General features: G+C 38.7%; 1 protein-coding gene across 3 annotated transcripts in view; it reads right to left on the reverse strand.

Moving 5' to 3' along the window:
• Positions 1 to 24,915, reverse strand: part of XPO5 (exportin 5) — a 40,050-nt gene that overhangs the window by 14,348 nt on the left and 787 nt on the right. The window contains exons 2-20 of one of the 3 annotated variants that reach the window (XM_032463138.1): positions 23,948 to 24,069; positions 22,973 to 23,045; positions 21,778 to 21,915; positions 21,447 to 21,629; positions 18,962 to 18,988; positions 18,379 to 18,564; positions 17,652 to 17,728; positions 11,747 to 11,846; positions 10,805 to 10,888; positions 10,097 to 10,222; positions 9,038 to 9,128; positions 7,630 to 7,758; positions 6,062 to 6,180; positions 4,871 to 5,026; positions 3,633 to 3,674; positions 3,229 to 3,318; positions 2,185 to 2,384; positions 1,512 to 1,611; positions 496 to 677 (exon numbers count right to left, since the gene is read on the reverse strand). In XM_032463138.1, the coding sequence (XP_032319029.1) occupies positions 496 to 677; positions 1,512 to 1,611; positions 2,185 to 2,384; positions 3,229 to 3,318; positions 3,633 to 3,674; positions 4,871 to 5,026; positions 6,062 to 6,180; positions 7,630 to 7,758; positions 9,038 to 9,128; positions 10,097 to 10,222; positions 10,805 to 10,888; positions 11,747 to 11,846; positions 17,652 to 17,728; positions 18,379 to 18,564; positions 18,962 to 18,988; positions 21,447 to 21,629; positions 21,778 to 21,915; positions 22,973 to 23,045; positions 23,948 to 24,069 (2,225 nt within the window). Of the gene's footprint in view, positions 1 to 495; positions 678 to 1,511; positions 1,612 to 2,184; positions 2,385 to 3,228; positions 3,319 to 3,632; positions 3,675 to 4,870; positions 5,027 to 6,061; positions 6,181 to 7,629; positions 7,759 to 9,037; positions 9,129 to 10,096; positions 10,223 to 10,804; positions 10,889 to 11,746; positions 11,847 to 17,651; positions 17,729 to 18,378; positions 18,565 to 18,961; positions 18,989 to 21,446; positions 21,630 to 21,777; positions 21,916 to 22,972; positions 23,046 to 23,947; positions 24,070 to 24,915 lie in introns of those variants that run through there. The other 2 variants (XM_032463139.1, XM_032463140.1) reach the window with 2 other exon arrangements.

The raw sequence follows: 24,915 nt of genomic DNA on the forward strand, positions 1-24,915 counted from the left end.
TAAAGACCTAGGACACTGAGGTGCAACATTTATCACGCCTGCCTTCGGCATGTTCAGCCACCAGATGTTTGGTCCATTTGGGATCAGAGTCACTACCGATAAATTCAGATTAGCTCATCTGAATACCTAGCCCAGAGGAGCACCACTACAGAAAGAAACTATCCTGCTCCCAATGAACAATTCCTTTAGTGGCAAAAATTTAGACCAAATAAAACTTAAAGTAAAAGGTAGGACTGAAGTGTAAAGAAGTAAAAGAACACAAAGGTGGCCTCAAATGAGAAAAACTATTTTGAGATTAGCCCCTGTGTGTTCACTTGGAATGCAAGACTTACACAAGTGAGAGCTAATGCTATTTTTAAAAAGGAGAGAACTCCTCTAGAAAGAAACAAAATCCAGTCCCTCAGTTACCACCATATGAGCTAAAGAAATACAAATTAAACTTTTAAGATTTTTGGGTAAAAAACTGAAATGTAACAGAAAAAAATTCTGACTCACCTTATAAGGGCAAGCAAATTGTCAAGAAGCTTCAGAATCTGTTCTGTGCAGGGGTTACGGAAGACTGGATTTCCAGTGGGTGTATAACCCACCACAAATCCCCCAGCTTTGGCCTCCTCTAGGTCAGTGGGCCAGCAAGTTCGCTTCACAACACCCAGAATGCTATACACACAAAAGCTCATCTATAGAAAAACATAAAAATGAAAGGTAAACATAAAAGGGGAAGAAAAGACCAAAGATATTTACAAGATTATGGCAAAAGTGAGACAGAGGCCAGAGAAGGAAAAGACCCCCATTCCCTACCACAAATCCCCTCGTTTAAGGTCAAGTCCAAGAGGGAACCTTTCACTGCCACCTTCAGGACCAGTGGTAGGCTCTAGAAGCTTCCCTTTCATGAGGATGTCCTTCCAGTGACCTTCGTGCAGGGCCCCAATTAGAAGGTGGCTTGAACATGCTTCAAAACAGCATTTACTTTGCCAACATCTCATTTTGTTTTTGTGTTGGTCTTGCACCCTCCAGCTTAGGCCTTCATAGATTTTGCCCTAATCCTCACTCACAGTACTTTCAACCACGTGACCACTTGCCAGGTTAGTAAGACTTGCCGTAACGGAGCCGGAAACAATGCTTGTTTGAACAGCAAAGAACTGAAAAAAATTTCAGGTTTGCCAAGTCAGGCCAATATTTAGGATTTGCATGCCAGAGAGCAAAGGCAGGGAGAAGTCGCCTCTGCTGACCAAGTTCTGACCGACTTCCTCACTACACCTGCAGTCCTCTGAGCTACTGAGAGATCCTTAAAGTCAAAAAATTGACCTCACAGAAAAGACCACCTGCTCTGCTATGAGAACTCAAGAATTCAAGACTCACAAAGAAAAGAAAGGAGACACTTGAGGAAGTGGAGACTCTCAGATTTCTCACTCAAACAGAAAAAACATAAACTTACAAGAAACTTGATCAATGACAACACCCAACTACCCGTGGCCAATGCAACTTCCCATCCCCAGGACAGGCTTACTCACTCGTGCACGGTTTAAGCCACAGGGATCCTCCAGGCCAGGCTCACAGCTCTTCCGATCTGCACCCACATAGGCTATAAAAGCATCAACATCTGATAGCACTCTGAAGGTTGGCGGGGGAAAGACAAGTTACACCATGATTTTCAGCAAGGACAGTTTCTTCCACAAAAGCTAATAAGCTGTGATTATTTGACCCCCAAAGAGGAGTAGTTACAGTGAGAGGAGTCTAATCATATTAATTGTTGGCTGTCATATGAAGGTTTATTAAACTTCTCTTCCCACTTCTAAATGTTATCAGCAACGCTTTAAGAATCAAAAAGGACGCAAGCCTGAGAATGCTCTGGAGGCCCAGCTGGGCATCTGTGCAGCTCCCACCGTGCAGGGCCCCTCCTGGCTGCACTCGTTTTACATGTGCTGGTGCTGCACCCAGACACCACAGCAAACGTCAGGCTGTGGCCTCCTGACACATACTCTCCATTTTCACTCATTTCTTCTCCATTCCCACACCTCTGTAGAGCAAGGTGATATTTCCCACAATTCACCCCACAAGACCTTCAGATAGCACTGATAGTGCCATTACACCTCGATATCCTTACACCCCAACCTTGGGCACAGCTGCCGGAACAGAATGGGTACTTAAGTGCAGTGAAGACCAAGGGCACAGGGTCTCCTCTACCTGTGCATGTCTTCAGAAAGCCAGATACCGGCCACGGGTGCCATCAGCTCCTCTAGGAACACCTTCTGACGCTCGTAGTTCTTGAACTGGTTGCTGATGAGAACCAGGGCTTCCATGAGGGCACACTTCTCCATCTGTGTCAGGAGCAGCTCATTGGAGAGGAGCTGCTTCACATGGCTATACAGCATGTCAAAATTGGGCTGCATTTCACAAAGAAAAAAACACCAGAGGTGGCGGAGGTTGGATTTTCAGGGGATGGTGGGTCACTCAAGCAAGGTGAAAAGAGGATAAAGACATCCCCAGGAAAGTCAGGGGCCTGTAAGACTGGCGCTTAGTAATTTAGTTGTAATGCTCTTCTTTTGCCTGAACAAGCAAGGTAACTTGGGCAGAAGGTGGTTCTTTTCTTGAAAATTTGGGTAACTGCACTTTCCCACTCCACAATTGTGAAAACCATCAATTATTTTTTTTTTCTACAAGTTCTACAGTATCTTCATGGACAAAGATCAGTTTGTTTTTTATACATCTATATATGGGGGGGGTGGACAGAAAGACAGACAAGTAACTGCTATGTGTTCAGAGAAGAAATTTTGGGTTAATTTGTTACCTAAATTTCTAGTACTAAATTTCTTACAGAAGCCCTCCAAAAAAGATTGGGGTTTGATCTGGCTTCTCTCAATACTGGGCACATCATTTGGCAGTGGTGGTTAAGAACATCACATAGTAAAGAGGTATACACTGACAGGGAAAACTTGGTCACCCATATGGAAGAGAACTACTCATTTTGAGGGAATATATTTGTATTGTTTTGTTTTTAAATTGAAGTATAGTTGATTTGCCAGGTTGTGTTAAATATCTGCATTTTTAACTCCACTAAGTAGGAGAGGAAGACACCAACTCCAGGATACTTATACTAACAATTAACCTAAGCAAATCTAAAGTTCCTAGTTTCCCTTTATGTGAGGTATAATTAGGGATGGGTTTACAGAGAAATATACACAAACTCAGCAGGTCTCAGTGGCTACATGACCAGAGTCCAGGGCTTACCAGCACAAGCTGGGGGTAGTCACGACACATCTTGATGATGGAGGAACAAGCATGTCTCCGCACATTCCTCACCGCCCGGGTCCTTGGAGCCTGGGAAGAGATATTCAGAAATTTGAGGACACATTTAATATGGTTTACAGAAGCTGCAGAGAATCATGTAAATATCTCCTTCAGAGGCAAATTCACAATTTTCACAGCTGTGGGAGTATAATGAAGTGACATTCATAGTCACCATGAATCCACATGCTGTTTACCCTAGAGTATCTCCAGTGAAAAGAACCCCATCATACGACTGTCTCCTGCCTTTCTTAACCCCTTTTGCTTATTAAAAAATCTAGACTAAGTGTCGGGTGTTCATATTTTTATTCTTAAGAAGTTAGAATTTGTAGATTGAATGGTCTTACCTTACTTTCTTCAATGGTTTCAAAAGTGACAGATGAAAATAGCTAAGAGCAAAGAAAAAAGGTCACTCACTCATCAGTGCCAAATGCATAAAGTATTTTTAAATAGTCATAAAGTTTCCAACAAAATTCCCAAAGTGTAAACAAAATAACAAAAATACTTTCAACTGGTGTTACAAAGTTTCAGATGTTCATTTTCTCAGATAACTCTACAAGAGGCTTGAGATGCACAATTTTACCATCAAACATTTTACAAAGATAAAGATCACAGAAACCCAGAACAATCCAGGCCATCACCCAAACACTCAGCCATGGTGACATCCCTCATCTCTCCACTTTTTATTAAAAGTTGAGTGGTCTGCCCTCCCTGATTCCATTTCATAACTTCCCATTTACTCCTTAACCCAATACAATGTGACTGCTGCTCTAGCCACTGCAATGGGATAACACTCCATCAAAGGTCTAATCAAGGAACCCAATGGACATTCCCTAATTCTTAGAGAATTTCTCTGGTAACAAGTGAATTTATCCATATTTTTGAAGTTCTTCTGGCCTTTGTAACACAACATTTTCTCATCTCTCTGGCCATCGCTTTCTTCTTTGAGGGCTCCTCCCGCAATGCTGGTGATCCCCAGGGTTCCCTGCCTGAGCCACACGTCTAACTCACATCTCTTCTTTGCTAAGGCTTCACCTCTACTACTTGCATTTCTATGATGGTGATGCCTCAATTTTATCTCATGATTTTCTAACTCTAGACCTTTAACCTCAAATAGCCAATTTATTGTGAGATGTCTCCACTTAAGACACTACACGGTATACTTCCAACCTAGTCTTCCAAAACAGAACTCACTCCTCTTCCTTACTGCCACTCATCTCCAGGGTTTTCACTCAGGTGGTGCTCCACCACCCAGTCACCTCAGCTGCACCCCGACACCTTTCCCAGTCTGATAGCACACTCTGATCCCCTCCTCAGGTATTCTTCTCCTCTTTTTGTGTGCATGTCTGTTAACTGCAGTGCCATGCGGGCACCTGTCCAGGTGCCATTCTTCCCAGACACAGCAGCACTGGAGGGTAATGCTTTCTCCTAGCATGGTGCCTGCTCCACAATATGTACTGAGTGAATATTTGATAAATGAATAAACAACTGTTGATTAGCTTGTCTCACATACTTACAAAAACAGTTACAAAAATAGTTAGCTTAGAAATGCCAAAATAAAGTTTACAAAGGAGAGGGAGTTTACCTTAGAGAAGACCTGGGGCAGGAACTCTGGTCTGTAAGTGACAAATGGAAAGAGTGCTGAGACGTTAGTGAGGACACAGGACAGGATGAGGGGATCCTTGGTGTCAAAGTTCAGGACCATCTGCAACAGCTCTATTCCGTCATTAACAGGAATTTCCTGTGATACAGACATGAGAAGGAGTTTGACGTGACTGATAACCACTTTCACTAAATTCCCTTTAGACTCTATAAATCTGGTGGCCACATATGTTTTTTAAAAAAATTTATCTTAATTTTTTTGGGGGGAGGAATAATTAGGTTATTTATTTACTTTAATGGAGGTACTGGGGGTTGAAACCAGGACGTTGTACATGCTAACACTGAGCTATACCCTCCCTGGCTACGTATGGTTCTATATATAGCTTTTTAACCCTTACAGTTGTAAGCACTAACCCATGTTATTAAATTTTTCATAAACGCCATTATTAGGGATGCCCTTATTGGGGATGTAGCATTTCCTCTTACTAGAAATTGAACAAACTCAGAATGCCATCATTTCAAACTGGAGTGAATATAAAAGCAGATGAAGTTAATAACTCCGAGACCTAATTTGTTAATATGCCACTTACGAGAAAAAGGACTATATCTCGCTTATCTTCAAGGGACTTAGATTCTACAACTAACCTAGCATACACCAAGATGAATTACCCCAAAATGAGTGATCCAATTATTTTAATCTAATTAACATAGTTAATATAATATATGCTGTTATCCAGTTAATTATATAATTACCTTTAACATTATAACAGAAGGATAATAGGTGACATGAAGTATAGAAAAACAAGATCTACTCAGATTACTCAGGAATATTCTGGTTTATCATAAATTGAAAAGGATGCTTAATGGCAAATACCTCTTAAGATTTTCCAATTCAAGGTCTCCATCACTGTTCTCCCTGTGGTTCATTGCACTATCAGGCTCATCTTATTATCCCCTTAAAATGAACACTAAACATGGTGAGGCTTAGTCAGCAAGACCTAATTTGGGTCCCAGCTCTGCTGTTTATTAGCTACTTGAACTTGAGGATGTCATTTACCCTCTCTGAATCTGTTTCCTCTTCTGTAAGACACACATCCACAGGTTCCTCTATCCCTCCGCCAATTTTAGAAAGACCAAAAATATTATGCAATCAGCATGGGAAACAATTACTTACTTCTTTATCTAGTGTTCGAAACATCTGGTTGATTACACTTTCCAGGAAAAAAGTCATGGCTTCCCACTGTACAAATGAAGGTGAGAAGATGGAGCAGAGCCTGCCTTCTCCAGTTCCAGCTGTAGGAGAACAGGATTTTAAAACACACACAGACACACACACACACTTATCAACACTGTAAGATCACAGAAGACACAGATACAATGGAGCCTTAGAAACCACTAGGTAATTTCACAGTTGAAGGAGCAGGGTAACCTAACCTCTCTCAGCCTGGGAAAAGAAAAGGACAAATAGCAGAGAGGGTCCCTATCCTGCCTCAATCTCTAACAAAGAGCTGTCTGAATGCACCTCTGTAAGCCTGGTCTGCGAAACCCCATTTTGAGTACTGAATGAGAATATAGACATAAGCATTAAAAACAGTGCCTGGCCAATCAGAGGCAGTTGAGAAATACTAATTTATCCCTTCCTTCCCTTTTATAATCTGTTCATGGGAATCTAAATAAGATACCTAAGAATCCTTCCAACATCCTTATATTTTGGATATAAGATACAAAATGCTGCTTCACATCCAGCACTGTCATGACAAGTGCAAGGGCCATGTGTAGAGAACTGTGCCCCCTCCAAGTTCACAAGCATCATCAAAGCCCATCACTTAAACAGCAAGGCCCAGACAAAACGATTTACAAAAAAATTACTTTTCTTGCTTCCATTCAGTGCTCACATTTACTAGCTTCATCCTGGTGCAACATATTTGGGCCTCCACAAACTTATTCAAGTTACGAGATACCAGGGACCCATAGTCAATTGTGAAAACACAATACTGAATGTTAAATCCCGTGACTATCAAGTCACTAGTGTTCCTTGGTAATTAACCATAAGTGTGGAGATTTTCTAAAGCAGCGACTTACACCCTCTCCTGTTTTATTAATCCTCTTATCCACATGCACTAATAAGATGACAGAAAGAAGACACGGAGTACAGAGAAGTTATCTGGCTTATGCTTTTGGGTCAAGTGGGGTTATTTCGATTTTAAGTAAAGTGGCGTTTCCCAAAGGCTCTGAGGTGCTGAGTGACTTGGGAAGTCCCTGCACTGCTCCCAGTGTGCCTGACTAACAAGTCATTCTTCCTGAGTTTCAGAGTAATGCTATGCAAGAACTTGGTTGAAAAGCTTTAAAAATTAGGTCTAAACGTGAAACTTGTTAAAATGGTGCCTGAAGTGAAGTAATAAAGTCAACAATAAACAATTGGTTGACTCTGTTAGAAAAGAAAAATGAAGGCAAAACTGATAGGGTCACGGTTTTACCCCAAGATAAAGAGAGTCTGGCATAACTGGTGACAAAATTTGGTGTTATATCCTGCTTTCTCTGCCTTTGTGTGTGTATGAAAAGGCTCCCTCCCCAGGATGGAACTGGGGAGTGGGCAAAGCTGTTTTTGAACACTATTAGTATACTGTTTGGAAATGTGGTTCAGAGGTTTATTTCTATGTACAGTTTTGATAAAATACTTCACTAATGTTCAGGAAAAAACAAAAACAAAAAAACAAAAACAAAAACAAAAACAAAACTTACAGTTCATGGATCCGGTATCAATAGATGTTGAGAGCTGATACTTTAGCCACTCCCCAGCCATCTGGAAGCTAGTCTTGGGATCCAAGCGACATGCTAACCTCATTACCTCTCCTTGTTGGGCCCGAGAGGCTGCCAAGAGAAGGACGTGTATCAATAACCTGCATATAACAGGCACTTAATGTTTATTCATTTATTCATCTCGGGGAAAATGTTCAAAGAAACTGTTTTGCAGACTTGCACTTTGAATCTAACAAATGTTCAGTAAAGCTTCATTAACAAATCTAGAAATTTTCAAAAATAAATTCTCTATAAGGAGTTGACACACCAGCTAGACTCTAAAAGTGGCAAACTAAAAGTGGTCTCCCATTTCTGCTGGCATTAAAAGGAGATGAGGTTGGTACAGATGTAAAATGGTACAGCTGCTGAGGAACAGTCTGGCAGTTCCTCAAAATATTAAATGTGGAATTACCGTATGATCCAGTAATTCCCTTTCTAGGCATATATCCAAGAAAAATAAAAATATGTCCACTCGAAAACTTGTATACACATGTTATGACAGCATTATTCTTAATAGCCAAGAAGTGGGAACAACTCAAATAGCTATCAATTTATCAATGGATGAATAAAATGTGGTATATATCCATACAATGAAATACTATTGGCAATAAAAAGAAATGAATTACTGATACATGCGAGAACACAGATGAATTCTAAAAACATTATGCTAAGAGAAAGAAGGCGTTACCAAAGACAACACATTATATGATTCCATTTATATGAAATGTTCAGAATAGGTGAAATAGAGAAACGGAAAGTGGATTAGTGGTTTCTCAGGGCTGAGAGGGATTTAGGGATTTGGGGAGGACTGCTGATAGGTACAGGGTTTCTTACAGTCATAAAAATGTCCTACCACTGATTGTGGTGGTGGTTGTACAACTCTGAAAACACCAAAAAATCCCAGTGAATTGTATGCTCTAAACGAGTGAACTACGCAGTAAATGAATTACCTCTCAATAAAGCTGTTACTAAAGAAAAAAAGGGCAGGGACCAAGGTACAGAAAACTTAAAACAGAAATAGGATACATGGGTTTTTCTTCTCTTTTTTAGAAGAACTGCAAAGTAAGATGGTATTTAAATCTAATTAAAAAAAAGAAAAAAATTCTAGTGCCTTACATTCCATTACCATCTCTAACATTAATGTCTAAAAGCTGTGTGTGAGTGTGTATTAGGAGAGAATGCTATGCCTGGAATCAGAGCAAGCCCAGCACCCACTGCCATGTGCCACTGGAGATTAAACAGGCTGCTATCCAGATCTGGGGCTCTTTAATATAGAACCCCAAGCTCTTGCACCGTAACACTAGCTGCCATTCTGAGACTGTTGGGAGAAGTTCCAGGCCAATTCACTCACAGTTGAAGAAAGCATTGAAGTCCTCATCACTATCAAAATCAAATCGAGAGTACTCACAGCTGGGGCTGTCTGTTTTAGAAGGAAAGCCCATCTGGAAAAAGAAAGATAATTGGGGTAGGGGATGAAAACAGACCTACCGAAAGAGTCTTAAACTCCAGGAGCTGAAACACTTCTAATTTGTTTAAGAAGAGTTAAGGGTTTGCAGGAGATATTTTATGATAAATAACTGCTTCCGGTCTACCCCAAGTCCACAATTTGCTCCCAGTTGGAATAATCCTGAGAGTGGTAGAAAAGAGAACCAGTTTCTCAGGGAAAATTAAATTCTGGAATTCATTTAAGGTCTTTGAATACAAAGATGTCTCAAGACAAAGTGCTAATACAGCATGCAATTAAGTAGAACAGTTGAGACTCACTTCTTAAACACTGAACCCTGGCAATAAGTATGGAACTTTGTATGTTTCATTCAAAAAGTACTCAAGACCCTTACGGCAGAGAACTAGAACATGGTGTGCTACGTGCTAGGTGAATTCCTTGAGGAAACAAGGGGACTCCTGAATGAGTCCTATTCTCTGATTTTACAAATCAAGACGAAACACCTGCCAGCTCCCAGAGCCTTGAGCAGATGTCAGGGAATTCATTGGCAACTCTCTGCTAAGGTAGTGAGCAACCTGCTTCCACTCTCCCTCCCTGCTCATTCACCTTCCTGACTCTCACTTGACCTTCAGCAACTATCAGATTCTTCTAGGAATCTCCTCGACTCCCCCTTCTTTCTGCTTTTAGCCTCTGAAAAGCAATGATCACATTATATGATCATGGTCACTGCTCTTGTCCTATCACTTCTTTCTCCTGGCACCTTACCCAACACTTGGCATGTAAGTGCTCCAAAATATGAACAAGTAGGTACAGTAACCAGTACGGACTGCTTTCTTCTTGAGGAATAAGAGACTAATGTGCCTAAGGAAGGGATCTTAGTGACCAAGCCAGGGCTGTCAATGGTGCCATCTAAGTCTTATGATGTGTATTCACCTACATTTCACATTTTAGATTCCCACTTCATACCTTGACCAAGTTAGTCATAGAAGCACGAAGATACTTTGGTATTATTGCTAACAACAAAGGGTCACGAGATAGGATCTCATGCCGGAAGAGGGCTCCCCAAGTCATCTGAGTTGAAGAGCGTAGAAACTAAAGAGAAAAGGAAAAAACTGAGTTTAAGGATTCTGGTTTTATGTAACAAAGACTACTACTTAGCTCAGCAATTATCCACTATATTTTTCATGGAGACAAATCTCTGTAATACTTGGCCCACACTACAGTACTTTGGTAATCACTGCTCACTATGGACTGTATGTTAATAAGACAGACTGTGGGTCAGGTGCAATTCCTGGAGTATGAGCTGAACTCTACCACTTTCTCTTTTAAGCAAGAAAGGATATAGGACCCTCAGGTTGATATCACAAGGAAAATCTTGGATTGGATCAAATACATTTTATAATAACACAATTAATCAGACTTGTGTTTATCTTTAGTAGCAAATCACCTAAGACACACCTCACATCTATTATCAGCATGATGTTACCTGAGGGGTAACTGCAATGCTTAGCTCAGGAAGACTCAGTAATTCTCTTAATGAAATGCCACTATATAGTTATTTCCTAGAGCTTTAAGAGTCATGTTTTACATGTGAGCTGCTAATTACTTCAGGCCATAGTGCTTGATTTTAATTTATCTAACTAAAATTTTGAGAAGTTGCCTCCATGAGTTTACCTGACTTGGATGGGTTGTGAAAGCAAGAAAAGATTCCAAGTATTTTCCGAAGTTTGTTGGTGTTTCTACATCTGAATCCACACCCTGTAGGAGGACAAAAAGACCACCAGCATTAATGATGCTGATGGAGAGGTGAGGGTGGGGAGTGTGAGGAGTGTGAGGAGTGGAGTAACAAATACAGTAACACACCCTCAAACATTTCAGTTCTTGAAGGACTTTATACTTCCTTGTGGCCTGAGGAAGGCATCATTTCAAGGGCTAGAAACAGCAAAGCTTATTTACCTCCTTAATCATCATCACTAAAACCTATTCTAGCATCAAACAGTAAAATAAGAGTATTCATTTCAGAAATTTCAGAAAGAAATCTGTATTATTTCTTTAGACCTGGTCTATTCACATCTCTGTGACCCAACCTATTAAATAATCACTTGATGGTATACATTTTATATCTGAAGTTCTATCCTGTCTAACCACTCAAGCCACCACAAAAAGGCATAATATCAAAAGCAAATGTCTGTACCAATATCCTATCTTTCAACGGGTAAGAATGAGTATTAAATATCTCCCTACAGAAGCTATTTCACGGTCAATCAGACTAAAATTTTCTTTTACGATCCTATAATATATCCTTTAAATTTGAGAAAAGGGTTCTTTACTCAAATCCATAGTGCTTCATGATCTAATAGGACCCTAAAGGATAACGCACTCGGCAGACTAAAGTTTTGCAAGCACCAAAATGTACAAGAATAGTACTATTGACTTTATGCAATAACAGATGTGGATGTCTACCACTCATATTAATAATCTATAGAATTATATGAAATAATCTGTAGGCCAATGCCCCATCAGGCTAAAACCAATGGCACGTGTCACCCCTTATACAAATGTAACTTTCTAATCTCTCTCCTCAAATGGCCTTGAAATTTGCCAGAAACTGCTTACCAGCAATGCACACAGCTGATTGCCCAGAGCACACAACACCTGACAGAGTCTCTTCAGGAAGACGTAGTGTTTTTCTACCAAGCCCCCTCCATCAGCAGTCCTGTGACACGAGAAAACAGTGTGATTAGCTGCACAAGAGCACCAGAGTCCCGTCAAATGGAGCCGTACGTGGTCTGTGCTTCGACATTCAAATTTTAGTTGATTTTTTTTAACATTTTTTATTGATTTATAATCATTTTACAATGTTGTGTCAAATTCCAGTGTTCAGCACAATTTTTCAGTTATTCATGGACAAATTTTAGTTGATTTTAAAGTTAAAAAAACCAAAAAACAAAACCAGCCCCAAAGCCTCCAACCAAACACTGACATTGATGAGGAATAGGGTTCAATGCAATTTTACCCTTCAGGAGACATTTTAATTTTGGGTATTATATGAGTCCTTGAGTATTTTGGGATAACAATAAACTATGACTCCACAAAACAATGCATATACTTATATGCTTTTTTAAAATCAACACTGGTTGATACTGAGGAAGAGAAATCCCTAGGGGAGCATGTAGCAATTCCTTATGCCAGTGATACAATCAAAAGGACTATAATCAAGAGAATGAAAAGACAGGCCACAGACTGGGAGAAAATATCTGCAAAAGACACAGGTGATAAAAGACTGTTACCCAAAATATACAAAGAACTCTTAAAACTCAGCAATAAGAAAATAATTCTGATTAAAAAAATGGGCCAAAGACCTTAACAGACACCTCACCAAAGAAGATACACAGATGGCAAATACACGTGTGAAGAGATACCCCACATCTTATGTTACCAGGGAAATGCAAATTAAAACAAGATACCACTATACACCCATCAGAATGGCTAAAATCCAGACTATTGACAACATCAAATGCTGGTGAGGATGTGGAGCAACAGGGACTCTCATTCACTGCCGGTGGGAATGCAAAATGGTACAGCTACTTTGGAAGACAGTTTGACAGTTTCTTACAAAATTAAATACACTCTTACCCTATGATTCAGCAGTCACACCCCTTGATATTTACCCAAAAGAACTGAAAACATGTCCCCACTAAAACCTACACACTACACATGGATGTTTATAGCAGTTTTATTCAACTGCCAAAACCTGGAAACAACCAAGATGTCCCTCAGTAGGTGAATGGATAAATAAGCTTTGGTACATCCAAGCAATCAAATATTATTCAGTGGTAAAAAGGAATGAGCTAACAAGCCATGAAAGACAGGGAGGAACTATAACTGCATTTTACTAAGTGAAAGAAAACCTGTAAAGGCTACTTACTGTATGATTCAAACTATTTACCATTCTGGAGAAGGCAAAGTTTATGGAGAAAATAAAAAAATCAGTGATTGCCAGGGGTTTGGGTAGGAGGTGGGGTGATAAGGCAGAGCACACAAAGGATTTTTAGGGCAGTGAAAAAACTCCGTAAGATACTATAATGATGGATACATGTGATTATACATTTGTTGAAACCCACAGAATGTTCCCATAAAATGTGTAACACCAATAGTGAACCCTAAGGTAAACTATGGACTTTGGGTGATTATAATGTGTCAGTGTAGGTCCATCAATTGTAACAAATACACTACTCTGATGGGGGAAGTCTAAGAAAGGCTGTGCCTGTGTGGGGGCAGGGAGTATATGGGAAATCTCTGTACCTTCCCCTGAATTTTGCTATGAACCATAAACTACTCCAAAACAATCAAGTCTTTTAAAAAAAGACTGAAATAAAAACATAACTCAGTGTCTCACTTCTCCAAGTCATTTAGTTCAGATTAGTAATCCCTTATGTGCTATTTTAGAATCCAAATACCTCTTTAAAAAAATTTTTTTTTAATTTGGTGGCAAAACCTGACCTTAAATGATATAAGACTATTTGCACTAACAGGAATTAATAATGACTGGTGTTCAAGACTATATCAACAAGAAATAGACCACTTGAACAGACCGATCACTAGAAATGAAATAGAATCAGCAATAAAAAACTTCCCTACAAACAAAAGTCCAGGACCAGATGGCTTCACATTCTACCAAATATACAAAGGAGAACTCATACCGATACTTCTCAAACTCTTCCAAAAGACTGAAAAGGAGGGAATACTCCCAAACTCATTCTATGAAGCCACCATCACCCTGATACCAAAACCAGACAGAGACACTACCAAAAAAGAAAATTATAGGCCAGTATCCTTGAATACAGATGCAAAAATCCTCAACAAAATATTAGCAAACAGAATCCAACAGCACATAAAAAAGATCATACACCATGATCAAGCTGGATTTATCCCAGGGACACAAGGATAGTTCAACATACACAAATCAATCAATGTGATACACCACATTAACAAGAGAAAGGACAAAAATCACATGATTATCTCAACAGATGCAGAAAAAGCATCTGATAAGATTCAACACACATTTATGACAAAAACTCTTACCAAAGTGGATATAGAGGGAACATAATAAAACTATTTATAACAAACCCACAGCCAGCATAATACTCAATGGTGAAAAACTGAAAGCCTTCCCACTAAAATCTGGAACAAGACAAGGATGCCCACTCTCACCACTTCTATTCAACATAGTTTTGGGAGTCCTAGCCACAGCAATCCAGCAAGAAAAAGAAATAAAAGGGACCCAAATTGGAAAAGAAGAGGTAAAATTGTCACTATACACAGATTACATGATACTATATATAGAAAACCCTAAAAGCTCCACAAAAAAACTATTAGAGCTGATAAAAGAATTCTGCAAGGTAGCAGAATACAAGATTAACAAGCAGAAATCAGCTGCATTTCTTTACACTGACAATGAAATATCAAGAAAAGAAACAATCCCTTTTAAAGATTGCATCCAAAACAATAAAATACTTAGGAATAAACCTGACCAATGAGGTGAAAGACTTATACATGTAGAATTACAAAACATCGGAAATTAAATTACAAAACAAAGGAAATTGAAGACGACTTAAAGAAATGGAAAGATATCCCATACTCTTAGACTGGAAGAATCAATATTGTTCAAATGGCCAATATTGTTAGAAAGGCAATCTACAGATTTAAAGTGATCCCTATCAAATTACCCATGACATTTTTCACAGAACTAGAACAAATAATCCTAAAATTTATATGGAATCACAAAAGACCCCGAATTGCCAAAGCAATACTGAAAAAAAAAGAATGAAGCTGGAGGAATAACCCTCCAGACTTCAGACAGAACTACAGAGCTACAGTAATCAAAACAGACATACAGATCAGTGGAACAGAATAGAGAGCCCAGAAATAAACCCAAAGACCTAAAGTCAATTAATCTTCAACAAAGGAGGCAAGAACATACAATGGAGAAAAGACAGTCTCTTTAGCAAGTCGTGTTGGAAAACTGGACAGCCACATGTAAATCAATGAAGTTACAATACTCCCTCATATCATACACAAAAATAAACTCAAAATGGCTTAAAGACTTAAATATAAGGCATATAAGGCAAGACACTATAAACCTCCTAGAAGAAAACATAATCAAAACATTATCTGACATAAATCTTAGCAATGTTCTCCTAGGCCAGTCTACCCAGGCAATAGAAATAAAAGCAAAAATAAACAAATGGGACCTCATAAAACTTACAAGCTTTTGCACAGCAAAGGAAACCATAAGCAAAACAAAATGACAACCTATGGAATGGGGGAAAATATTTGCAAATGATGCGACTGACAAAGGCTTAATTTCCAGAATATATAAACAGCTCATACAACTTAATAACAAAAAAACCCAAACAACTCAATGCAAAAATGGGCAGAAAACCTAAACAAGCAATTCTCCAATGAAGACATACAAAATGGTCAATAGGCACATGAAAAAATGCTCAATACCACTAATTATCAGAGAAATGAAAATCAAAACTACAATGAGGTATCCCCTCATACCAGTCAGAATGGCCATCATTAAAAAGTCCACAAATGATAAATGCTGGAGAGGGTGTGGAGAAAAGGGAACCTTCTTACACTGCTGGTGGGAATGTAGTTTGGTGCAGCCATTATGGAAAACAGTATGGAGATTCCTCAAAAAACTAAAAATAGACTTACACTATGATCTAGCAATTCCACTCCTGGGCATATATCCAGAGGGAACTCTAATTCAAAAAGATACATGCACTCCAATGTTCATAGTAACATTATATACAACAGCCAACATATGGAAGCAATCTAAATGTCCACTGACAGATGACTAGATAAAGAAGTTGTGGTATATTTATATAATGGAATAATATTCGGCCATAAAAAAGAATAAAATAATGCCATCTGCAGCAACATGGATAGACCTGAAGATCATCGTTCTAAGTGAAGTAAGCCAGAAAGAGAAAGAAAAATACCATTTGATATCACTCATACGCAGAATCTTAAAAAAGAAAAAAGAGGCCCCTAATGAATTCATCTACAAAACAGAAAGGCTTGAAGACAGAGTAAACAATCATGGTTACTGGGGGAAAAGGGGTGGGAAGGGATAAATCTGGGAATTCAAGATTTGCACATTAACCACTATATATAAAAACAGATAAAAAAACAAATTTCTTCTGTATGGCATAGGGAACTATAATCAATATCTTGTAATAACCTTTAATGAAAAAGAATATGGAAATGAATATATGTATGTGTGTGTGTGTGTGTGTATATATATATATATATATACACACATATATATATAACTGGGATATTATGCTGTACACCAGAAATTAATATATTGTAACTGATTATACTTCCAATTAAAAAAAAAAAAAAAGACTGGTGTTGACAGCAGCCCTATTAGCTGTGCTCCGCAGGCAGCAGAGTATAATGTAAAAAGCAAGACCTAGGCTCTAGTGATGGTGAAGGGCAGTCTGGCATTATGGTTTCCAGTGCAGGCTCTGGAGTCTGACCGCCTGGGTTTGAATCATAGCTTTAGTAACTAGTACCAGCAGCACAAATGGAGACGGGGAACTGTGTGAATGTCACGGTCTCTACGGAACTAAGAAATGGGCCTTGTTAACAGTAACCACAGTGGCCACCCTAAAGACATGCTACTAATTTAATTAACAGGACTCCTTAAAAACAGACCTGTAGTATCCATAGGAAAGAAAGCCATCTAAAAGCTATGGGGGATGGGAAAGGGGGGAAGGGGGAAAAAAAGCTACGTTAGAATGGATAGTAAGATTTAAAGTAATACATCCAGGGCTCTCATCTTTCTATTTGTCCTGGGGACCAAAAGGTAAGAGAACTGAAAAGTGGGTGTGAGGACAGCTTCAACTACCTGCATAGTTCTACCTGCCTCCCTGGTGAGAAACATCTATCAGGAAATGCTCTAACATTTTCCAGAGCAAGCTGAAGGAAACAAGCAAAAGCCATTATTTCAGGACCTAGAACGTGTTTACAAGTTTTATGCACACATTCTGCACTGATCACATTGTTCCTGCTGCGGCCTAAAGCCTCAGCACTCCAGGCATCGGTTACCTTGACAAGGAGGGCAGGCAGGAGTGTCTGGAGTTCTGCAATCAGGGCAGACCCCAGGACAGACTCTGGTCCAGCAGATCAGAGCACTCTCAGGCCCAGTTACCAAGGCTACTAGGGGGCTTAGAGATCATTAGAAGCAGACAAAGAGAACCAAGGAGATGAGCTGTCTGGAAAGAATGGGGAAAAGTGTGAAAGTCAGTGGGTGCTGAGTCAACAGCCACAACTTATCTCCAGCATAAGGTCTTCAGAAAGGTGAAAAGTCCCTTTAAGACTGCCCGATTTTCCTATTAAAAATAGTCAACTGACTGCCAACAGTCAGATAGGAACTTCAGATATAACCAGATAAGATACAAAAATTACAAAGAAATTGGAAAACACATAGAAAGATACTCACTGTGCAGCAGAGAGTATATAGTGCATGGCGACATCTCCAAATAAGACCATCAGGGGCTTCCGGTCTTCCAATTTGCCCTAGACCCAATTTGAGGGAAACGTGAGTAATACAAACTATGTCATTAAAAGCCTCCAAGTACTAACACCTTTTATACCTATACACTCAAATATACTGACTTCCTAATTTCTCACACAGCCCAGGGCTAACTGAACACTAATAAAAAGCAAATTCTTTAAACCCAAATCTGGATAAAACTTATATTTTAAAATGTATTGGGCAATTATGCTGATATGAAAGCAAAGTAAATTACATCTGAAAATAACATTCCTATGGAGAAAAGAGTCACAGTCCCATTTGTTAGCCAAGACAAATATAAAGCCAGTGTAGTCATCTTCTAAGATCCTTTGACATAACACTATATGAGTTTTAAACTTTAATATTTGTAATCTCATATCTTAAGTGTGAAGTGCCAAGATTCACAGCTGTTTTAAGAACAAAGTAGCCCTACAAATCTCTGTATATCCTGCCAGCAGATCCCTAGAATATTGGCAAACTACCATCCAAGGGGATTGGAGGCAAGTAAGTTAAGTTGGCGACAAGTTAAAAAACCAAATCCCCCAAAACAGAACCCCAAACCTTTAAACGTCTTTCACCACAACATGCAATTAAACACGTATGTACTCCTCAGAGACTCTGAGGATCAAAGTCAGTCTGAAGTGGTACTTACTTTTCTGCTGACTGCGATGAGGAGACACTCGGCTGCTCCCAACTGCAGTTCCTGTTCATTCAGAAGCAGGCACAGCATCTCCAGGAGTTTACAGTTTTCAGCAGTGATGTGGTTCATGGACACCCAGTCAATGTAGCCCGCTAGAGTATTCAGTGCTGCGACTCCTACTCGACAGTTTGCTTGGGCCTACATGCAAAGAAATAACTTTTAACTGTAAAATTCTCACTAACAGACAAGAAAGCTGTGGTTATAACTGAGGTTCTTCTATTTTCTAATACTAAAAAAAAAATTTTTTTTAAATATACTCATTTAACAGTCACTGATAGGGAACTCAAAGGTTTTCTTCTGATACATAATCACTTCTCAAATAATGGCATTCTCAATGTCCATCAATAAGACCATATGGCACATGTGGCCATTTTATATCCTTCAAGAGATCTCAGATATTATAATTTTAACTCCTTTCCACCACAGATCAGTGATCAAATAAACCAAGGCCAAGGTCACCCTCCACTAGGTGTATGCATCCCTGTACCGGAAAGCCTCAAAAAAGTCTCCTTTCAAGTCCACAAAGAGCTCTTACCTTTGGGTCCTGAGAATTATCTGTCTTCTGAAAGAAAAGAAAAAGGCTATGTCATAATTTTCCACCCTCATAATCTAGGCCTATGAATTACAATTTTCAAATACAGATTCAACGTTTAATCTTGGAAAAGAATACAACATTACTAAGAACACGTAACTGATTCTCCCCCAAAGGAGTACAGGTTATTTTAGTTTTAGCAATATGACAAAAAGTTAATATTTAAAGAGCTTACACACATCTGTTAGAACATTAAGATCCACAAAGACAGTTTCAAAGCACTCAGTTTACAAAGAAATACAACTAACAGATGAACAATTAAGCAAGCTAGACAATGCCAATGATGAGAGAAATATTGCTTAAAACAAAATATTAGCATTCTTCCATATTTAAATAAAGACAAATTAGAACTGGCAAAGGTATATTGAAATAATGTAATGTTGATGGAAAAAGGCAGAAACAAAATTAAATGAATACAATTCATGATCATGTATGTATAGACATAACTACAGGAAAATCACACACACAAAAATATTAAATGCTAAATAGATCAAAGAAATGTCTGTTCAGTGAATTACACAATACTTGTACAAGCAGGAATAACATTCTGAAGTACCTGAAAACTTACCATCATTAGCATCATAAAGGATTTGTTTTACAATTCCTTTTCCAACTTTCAAAAAGTATTTTTTCTAACAGAACAAGTATTAAACCTCCATCATCAGTGTTAATGGGGCAGAGATGAGTAGAACCCGCTCACCATCATCTAATGATGTTGCCGAAGAAGGAAAAGGGCTTCAGGCGACAACAGTCAAGCCCAGCCCATAGCCTCCTCTCCACAAACTCTGCCTTCCCATTCGGATACTATCCTGCCCCTGGGACCAGTGCAGGAGCCAGGCGATGGCACAGGGAGAGGAAGCCTACTCATCCCACCCTTGTTTACCGTCCAGCCCATGCCCCAGTGGGGGAGGTGAAGGGATGGATGCAGAGAAGAAACTACGAGCAAACTGAGAAGTTTCAGGTACAAAAGACGTCCTCTGGTGCGCTCTGGTCCTGGGCACAAGTAGTAGCCTGGTTTAACAGATGGAGAGAACAGAAACCGAGGCTAAAGAAAAACACCAGTGGATGTGTTTCTAACTCGTGTCAGACCACCACCAACTGCAGCTAGCCTGCTCCGGCATGCTGGCTAGATACCGAGGGTATCTAAACATTCATGATTTGTTCGCCTTTTCTGAGGGATTAAATCTAGGGTAAAACAAAAAGAATTACTTTTTCACCCTCAGCACACGTTTTCAAATGCAAATACTTTCTTGACATTTTCTTTCAAAAAATCTTGTGGAGATATTGACGGGAAAAGTCCACTCTAGTAAAAAGAATGGGGCTTGAATTCCACCACAATCATTTATTAGGGAATCTTCAATAATTATTCTCTGAGCCTTGGTTTCCTCATCCGTAATATGGAGATAGTACTTTCTGACTCTTAGATTGTTTTGAGGATTAAATAACATACCATGTGTGAAAAAGCATATGGTATATATTAGGCACTCACTGTGAGTTTCTCCCTACCCTAACAGCTCACACTTACCTTGTCATTATTTGTATTAGTTTCTAACACTTCCCTGAAAATATGTCTAATGAAGCTGCCAGAGGCACAAAAAAATAATTTTAATGAATCTTTTTTGTGAAATAAGCATGTATGAGGATTCTAGATTAGGATTTTGAAACTTCAGTACTACTGACATTTTGGGTGGGATAATTCTTTATTGTGGAAGACTGTTCTGGACAGTACAGAATATTCAGCAGCACACCTGGCCTCTACCCACTAGATGGCAGTAGCAATCCCTAGTTGTGACAACCTCCCACTGAGAAACACTGCACCAGATTAACTTTCACACTGCCTTCCTCTGAAGGCTCTCTTCTAAAAATGACAATGGTTGGAGAGACAGAACCTGGCTTGTTCTTTTCTGCAGGAAGAAAAACCTCATCAGGAAGAAATATCAGGAATCATGTAATCAAGATTAATAAGGCACAGGTTCCACTGCAAAAGGGATCAAGACTAATGGGATATCAAAATATAACAGAGATTAAAAAAAAAAATATATATATATAGTATAGTATATATATATAGATAGATAGATAGATAGATAGATAGTATCTGTTATATATATATATATAACAGATACTATCCTGACCTTTCAGAAATCTGGATTTTCAAAGACAAAGAATTAACCTCCATTTTTATACTATTTTAAGATTTTCTTACTTAAATGGAATTATTTTTTTCTAGTAGGTAGCAAACTCACTGAATTGCGCTTCTTAGAAAATTAGTTCCAGTTCTTCCCGTCATCTGTTTCTTTTTTGCTTATAAAATAATCTTTTCTTTTACTAAACTAAACACCCTAGTTCTTGCTGAAGGATTAACTTTAAAAAACAAACAAAAACCACTCATCTGAAAATAGAACTTCGGAGAGGTGGGGGTATCCCTTACCACTTGTTGGTACTTGTTTACATTTTCTTGAAGTGTGTTGAGTAGAAAACTGAAGATTCTTTCCATGTTCTGGGTTAATGTTTGCTGGATATCCCTTCTTCTTTGAGGGGGTAGAGTCTGAAAGGTCACTACATCTTCTGCCAGTCGCAAAAGGATGAACATCACTAATTCTGTCTGTGTTTCCTACGCCAATAGAAATAAGCTAGTTAAACTAAACATCTTTTTCATTATAAACATGACCAAAGGCTCTTTTCTGATGATAAGACAAAAAAAAAACCCCTGAAGAGCAAGCAAAAGCCAAAACTTGAATTGATACAACTGTACTGCATACCCCTTGTTTGGAAAGGATGTCCAATTCTATTAGCATGTCAGGCCAGTGCTGTGGCCACTCCCGCTTGATCATTTCTACTACAATTCGAGACAGAACATCTTTAATATGGTTCTCCTCTTCCAAAATGTTCAGTGTTCCCTGAAAGAAAACAAGAGATATCAAGAGGTCTGAAAGACTGAATTCAAAGGAAAAAACTGGGCTGTAAAAGTGTGCAAAACTCATGAGCAGGACTTCTTTTAAATGAAACCTGTTTAAAACAAACCTGTTCTCCATGTCTGAGTCACTTGTCCTGCATTCTCACTAGTCATTCTTTCCAATTAAATAAAGCTTAACAGAGGGTTGCATCAGCTAGTAAAATGGCCATCACATGGAGCAAGGAAGACATCACTGTTCTTCTCCTTTACAAACTAAAGAGACTCTCATATTAATTGTTTCATTTTCTAAGAGGGCCAAGGTGGAAGAGTATAGAAATAAGGAATCCACTGAGAGGCTGATAAAATAGGAGAGTTAGGAGCAACTGAATATTTTACCAATAGTTCTGGTGCTGGAAGATACAGAAAGACCATTTCTGGGACTCTCTTTTGAAGTTTAATATCAAGATTAATGAATTATGACTTCTATCAAGTTTCCCCAGAACCAACAAAATATAAATCCTAGAATCTTTTTGTTTAAATTAAAGACATTAGACTTTGGGGATGAAAAGGGGTGGGAATTTGCCTCTTCATGCCCTTTGCAAAAAAGAACAAAAAGGCTGTGGATTCTAGACATGTTTAATCATACTCTTAACTCCTGAAACAAACTCATTCAGCATATTTTCTTACTGCTAGTAGCATAAGGTAATTCAGATGAGCATAAAAGGAAAAATATAGCAAAGTGCAATCTAATTTAGAATTGATTAATCTAAGAATCTTATTCATTTGCTGAAGTGTTTAATCTCCTCTGCCTTGTCTTGATAACTTTCAAATAGAAGTCAACACATAAGGGATTAATAAAACCTAGTAACAGAAATGTGATGAACTATAATTTCTGGTGATTGTGGTTCTTTTTACCTTGAAGGTAACATTTAATACTACACAAAGCATGCTGCTTAACCTACGTAGAACTGGTGAATTTTCACACAAACACTACATTGGAAAAGTCACACTTTGTCTAAACTACCTTGGAAACACAAGTCTTCCAACCAACCATTCCTTACATTTGCAATCAGCTCCATGACACTGTTCTTCAGATAGACCTTCTCCAATCGAGACATGCTGTTCCACCGAAACCTGGCCACCAAAATGCATAAAGTCAACAGAACCACATTAGAAGTCTTCTCTTCAGAAGAGACTAGCTTTGATTCCTGTGTTAAAATTACGCTGGTGATTTCACTAAGAAATTATACTTCTGACTTTGTATCCTTCAAAGAAAGGACAAAAATAGTCCACATTTAACCAAAATGCTAACAGAAAAATTCTTGGGAAACCTGAGTTTTATACAGGCAGTGGTCCATTAATTGGAATCCGTACAGGATTTGTGCACAAATCAGCTTTCCCCTTTGATTTTACTGACAGACAAATGCAAATATACATCTGGGACAACTGCAACAATGTAGCTGCTTTTCAGAAAATAGTATCTTGATAGCACTGACTCCCTTTCTGCACTGGCTTACAAGGTAATAGCACAATTCAGAAAAATTGTAGCCAAATCTTAAAAGCTGACTCTTCAATAGGTACTGGAGGTAGGAGACTCAAGTTAGGAGGGGTTCTCAGTTACTCTCAAATAATCCTGCTTTTGAATTTGCCATTCAAAGAAGGCACAAACTCAAACTTAAAGAAAAAAAATTACAGGCACAGTGCCTAATCAGAGATTTATTTACCTGTACACTACATTATTCTAAAAAGATTTAGAGGTTTGCTGACATATATTTGGAGCTCAATAAATGCTAGCTGAATGACTATGAGCTAATATTTGTAGAATGCTTAGTGTATCACGCTGTTTACATGGATGAAGAGATCGAAGAAGAGAAAGGTTAAGTTTTGAATGAGAGCTCCCACCTCTCAGGGATCATTCCTTTCTCCCTGGGGACTGCTTTTTTCTACTCACCTAAAAAAGTATCTCTATGAGTTGTATAAGAAATAAAGATTTGCTCTTTCACACACTTTGGTGGTAAGGTTCAAAAGCTCCTTACTTGACAACATGTTCCAGGATCTGAAGGCCAAAATGTCTGACGATGGCAATTTGTGTTTTCTCAGCCAATCGCAAGCCACAGGGGACACAGATAGGGCACTTCTCTTTAAACTCCTCACAAAACTGAAAAGAAGAAAAGTTAGTGTTTCCCTTAGGAGCCAAGAGAGACTGGGGATTAAAAAAGCTTCATCTTAAACTCCAACCTCAGCTATAAAGTTGCAAAATCTTAGATCAACATTATATGAATAAAGAACTGATACACATTCCTTTCACTTCGATAATTCCAAATTTCCCATGCAATGGCCAATTAATGTTGAAGGAAAAAAAATCTTATCTAAATGAGTAAAAAAATGTTGGAGACATACCCCTGAAGTATATAGGCGTAAAATTACAATTTCTAGGATTTGCTTTAAAAACCTTTGGTGAGGTAAGGGATAAAGCAAATGTGGTAAAATGTTTACACCTGCTGAGTTTAGGTGATGCGTAAACACAAGATTGCTGTGGTATTCCACTTTTGTGTCTATTTTTATTATTTCTTGGTAAGAAACAAAGTAGTACAACCCAAATGTTTCTGATTCCAAATCCTGGAGCATGTATCTATATATTGTAAAGTTTCCTCCAAGTGATGCTCACTCTACTTTATGAAGTTACTGCTCTTAAAAATATGCACAGCACAAGTATTTTTTCCTAGGGGTCATTTCTCACAGCCCACATACATTGTTTGACACGGGAATAAACTCCAACTGTATTAGCATCAGAATTTGTATTCGCATTCCCAATTAAAACACAAGAGTTAGTCCTGGTAGCAGAGCATCCGGGAGTCAAGAAAACTACTTTCAGGAAACCAAAGGGCCCTTGTTAAAATGCAAAGTAAGCGGTAGAAGTTCATCTTCACGCAAAATAGTCTAAGAAAGTCACACAATAAAAAACATCGGGGGTTGGGGTGTGAGAACTGGCCCAGAAATACCC

Source organism: Camelus ferus, chromosome 20 (assembly GCF_009834535.1).
Source record: "Camelus ferus isolate YT-003-E chromosome 20, BCGSAC_Cfer_1.0, whole genome shotgun sequence".
Classification (NCBI taxonomy): Eukaryota; Metazoa; Chordata; class Mammalia; order Artiodactyla; family Camelidae; genus Camelus; species Camelus ferus.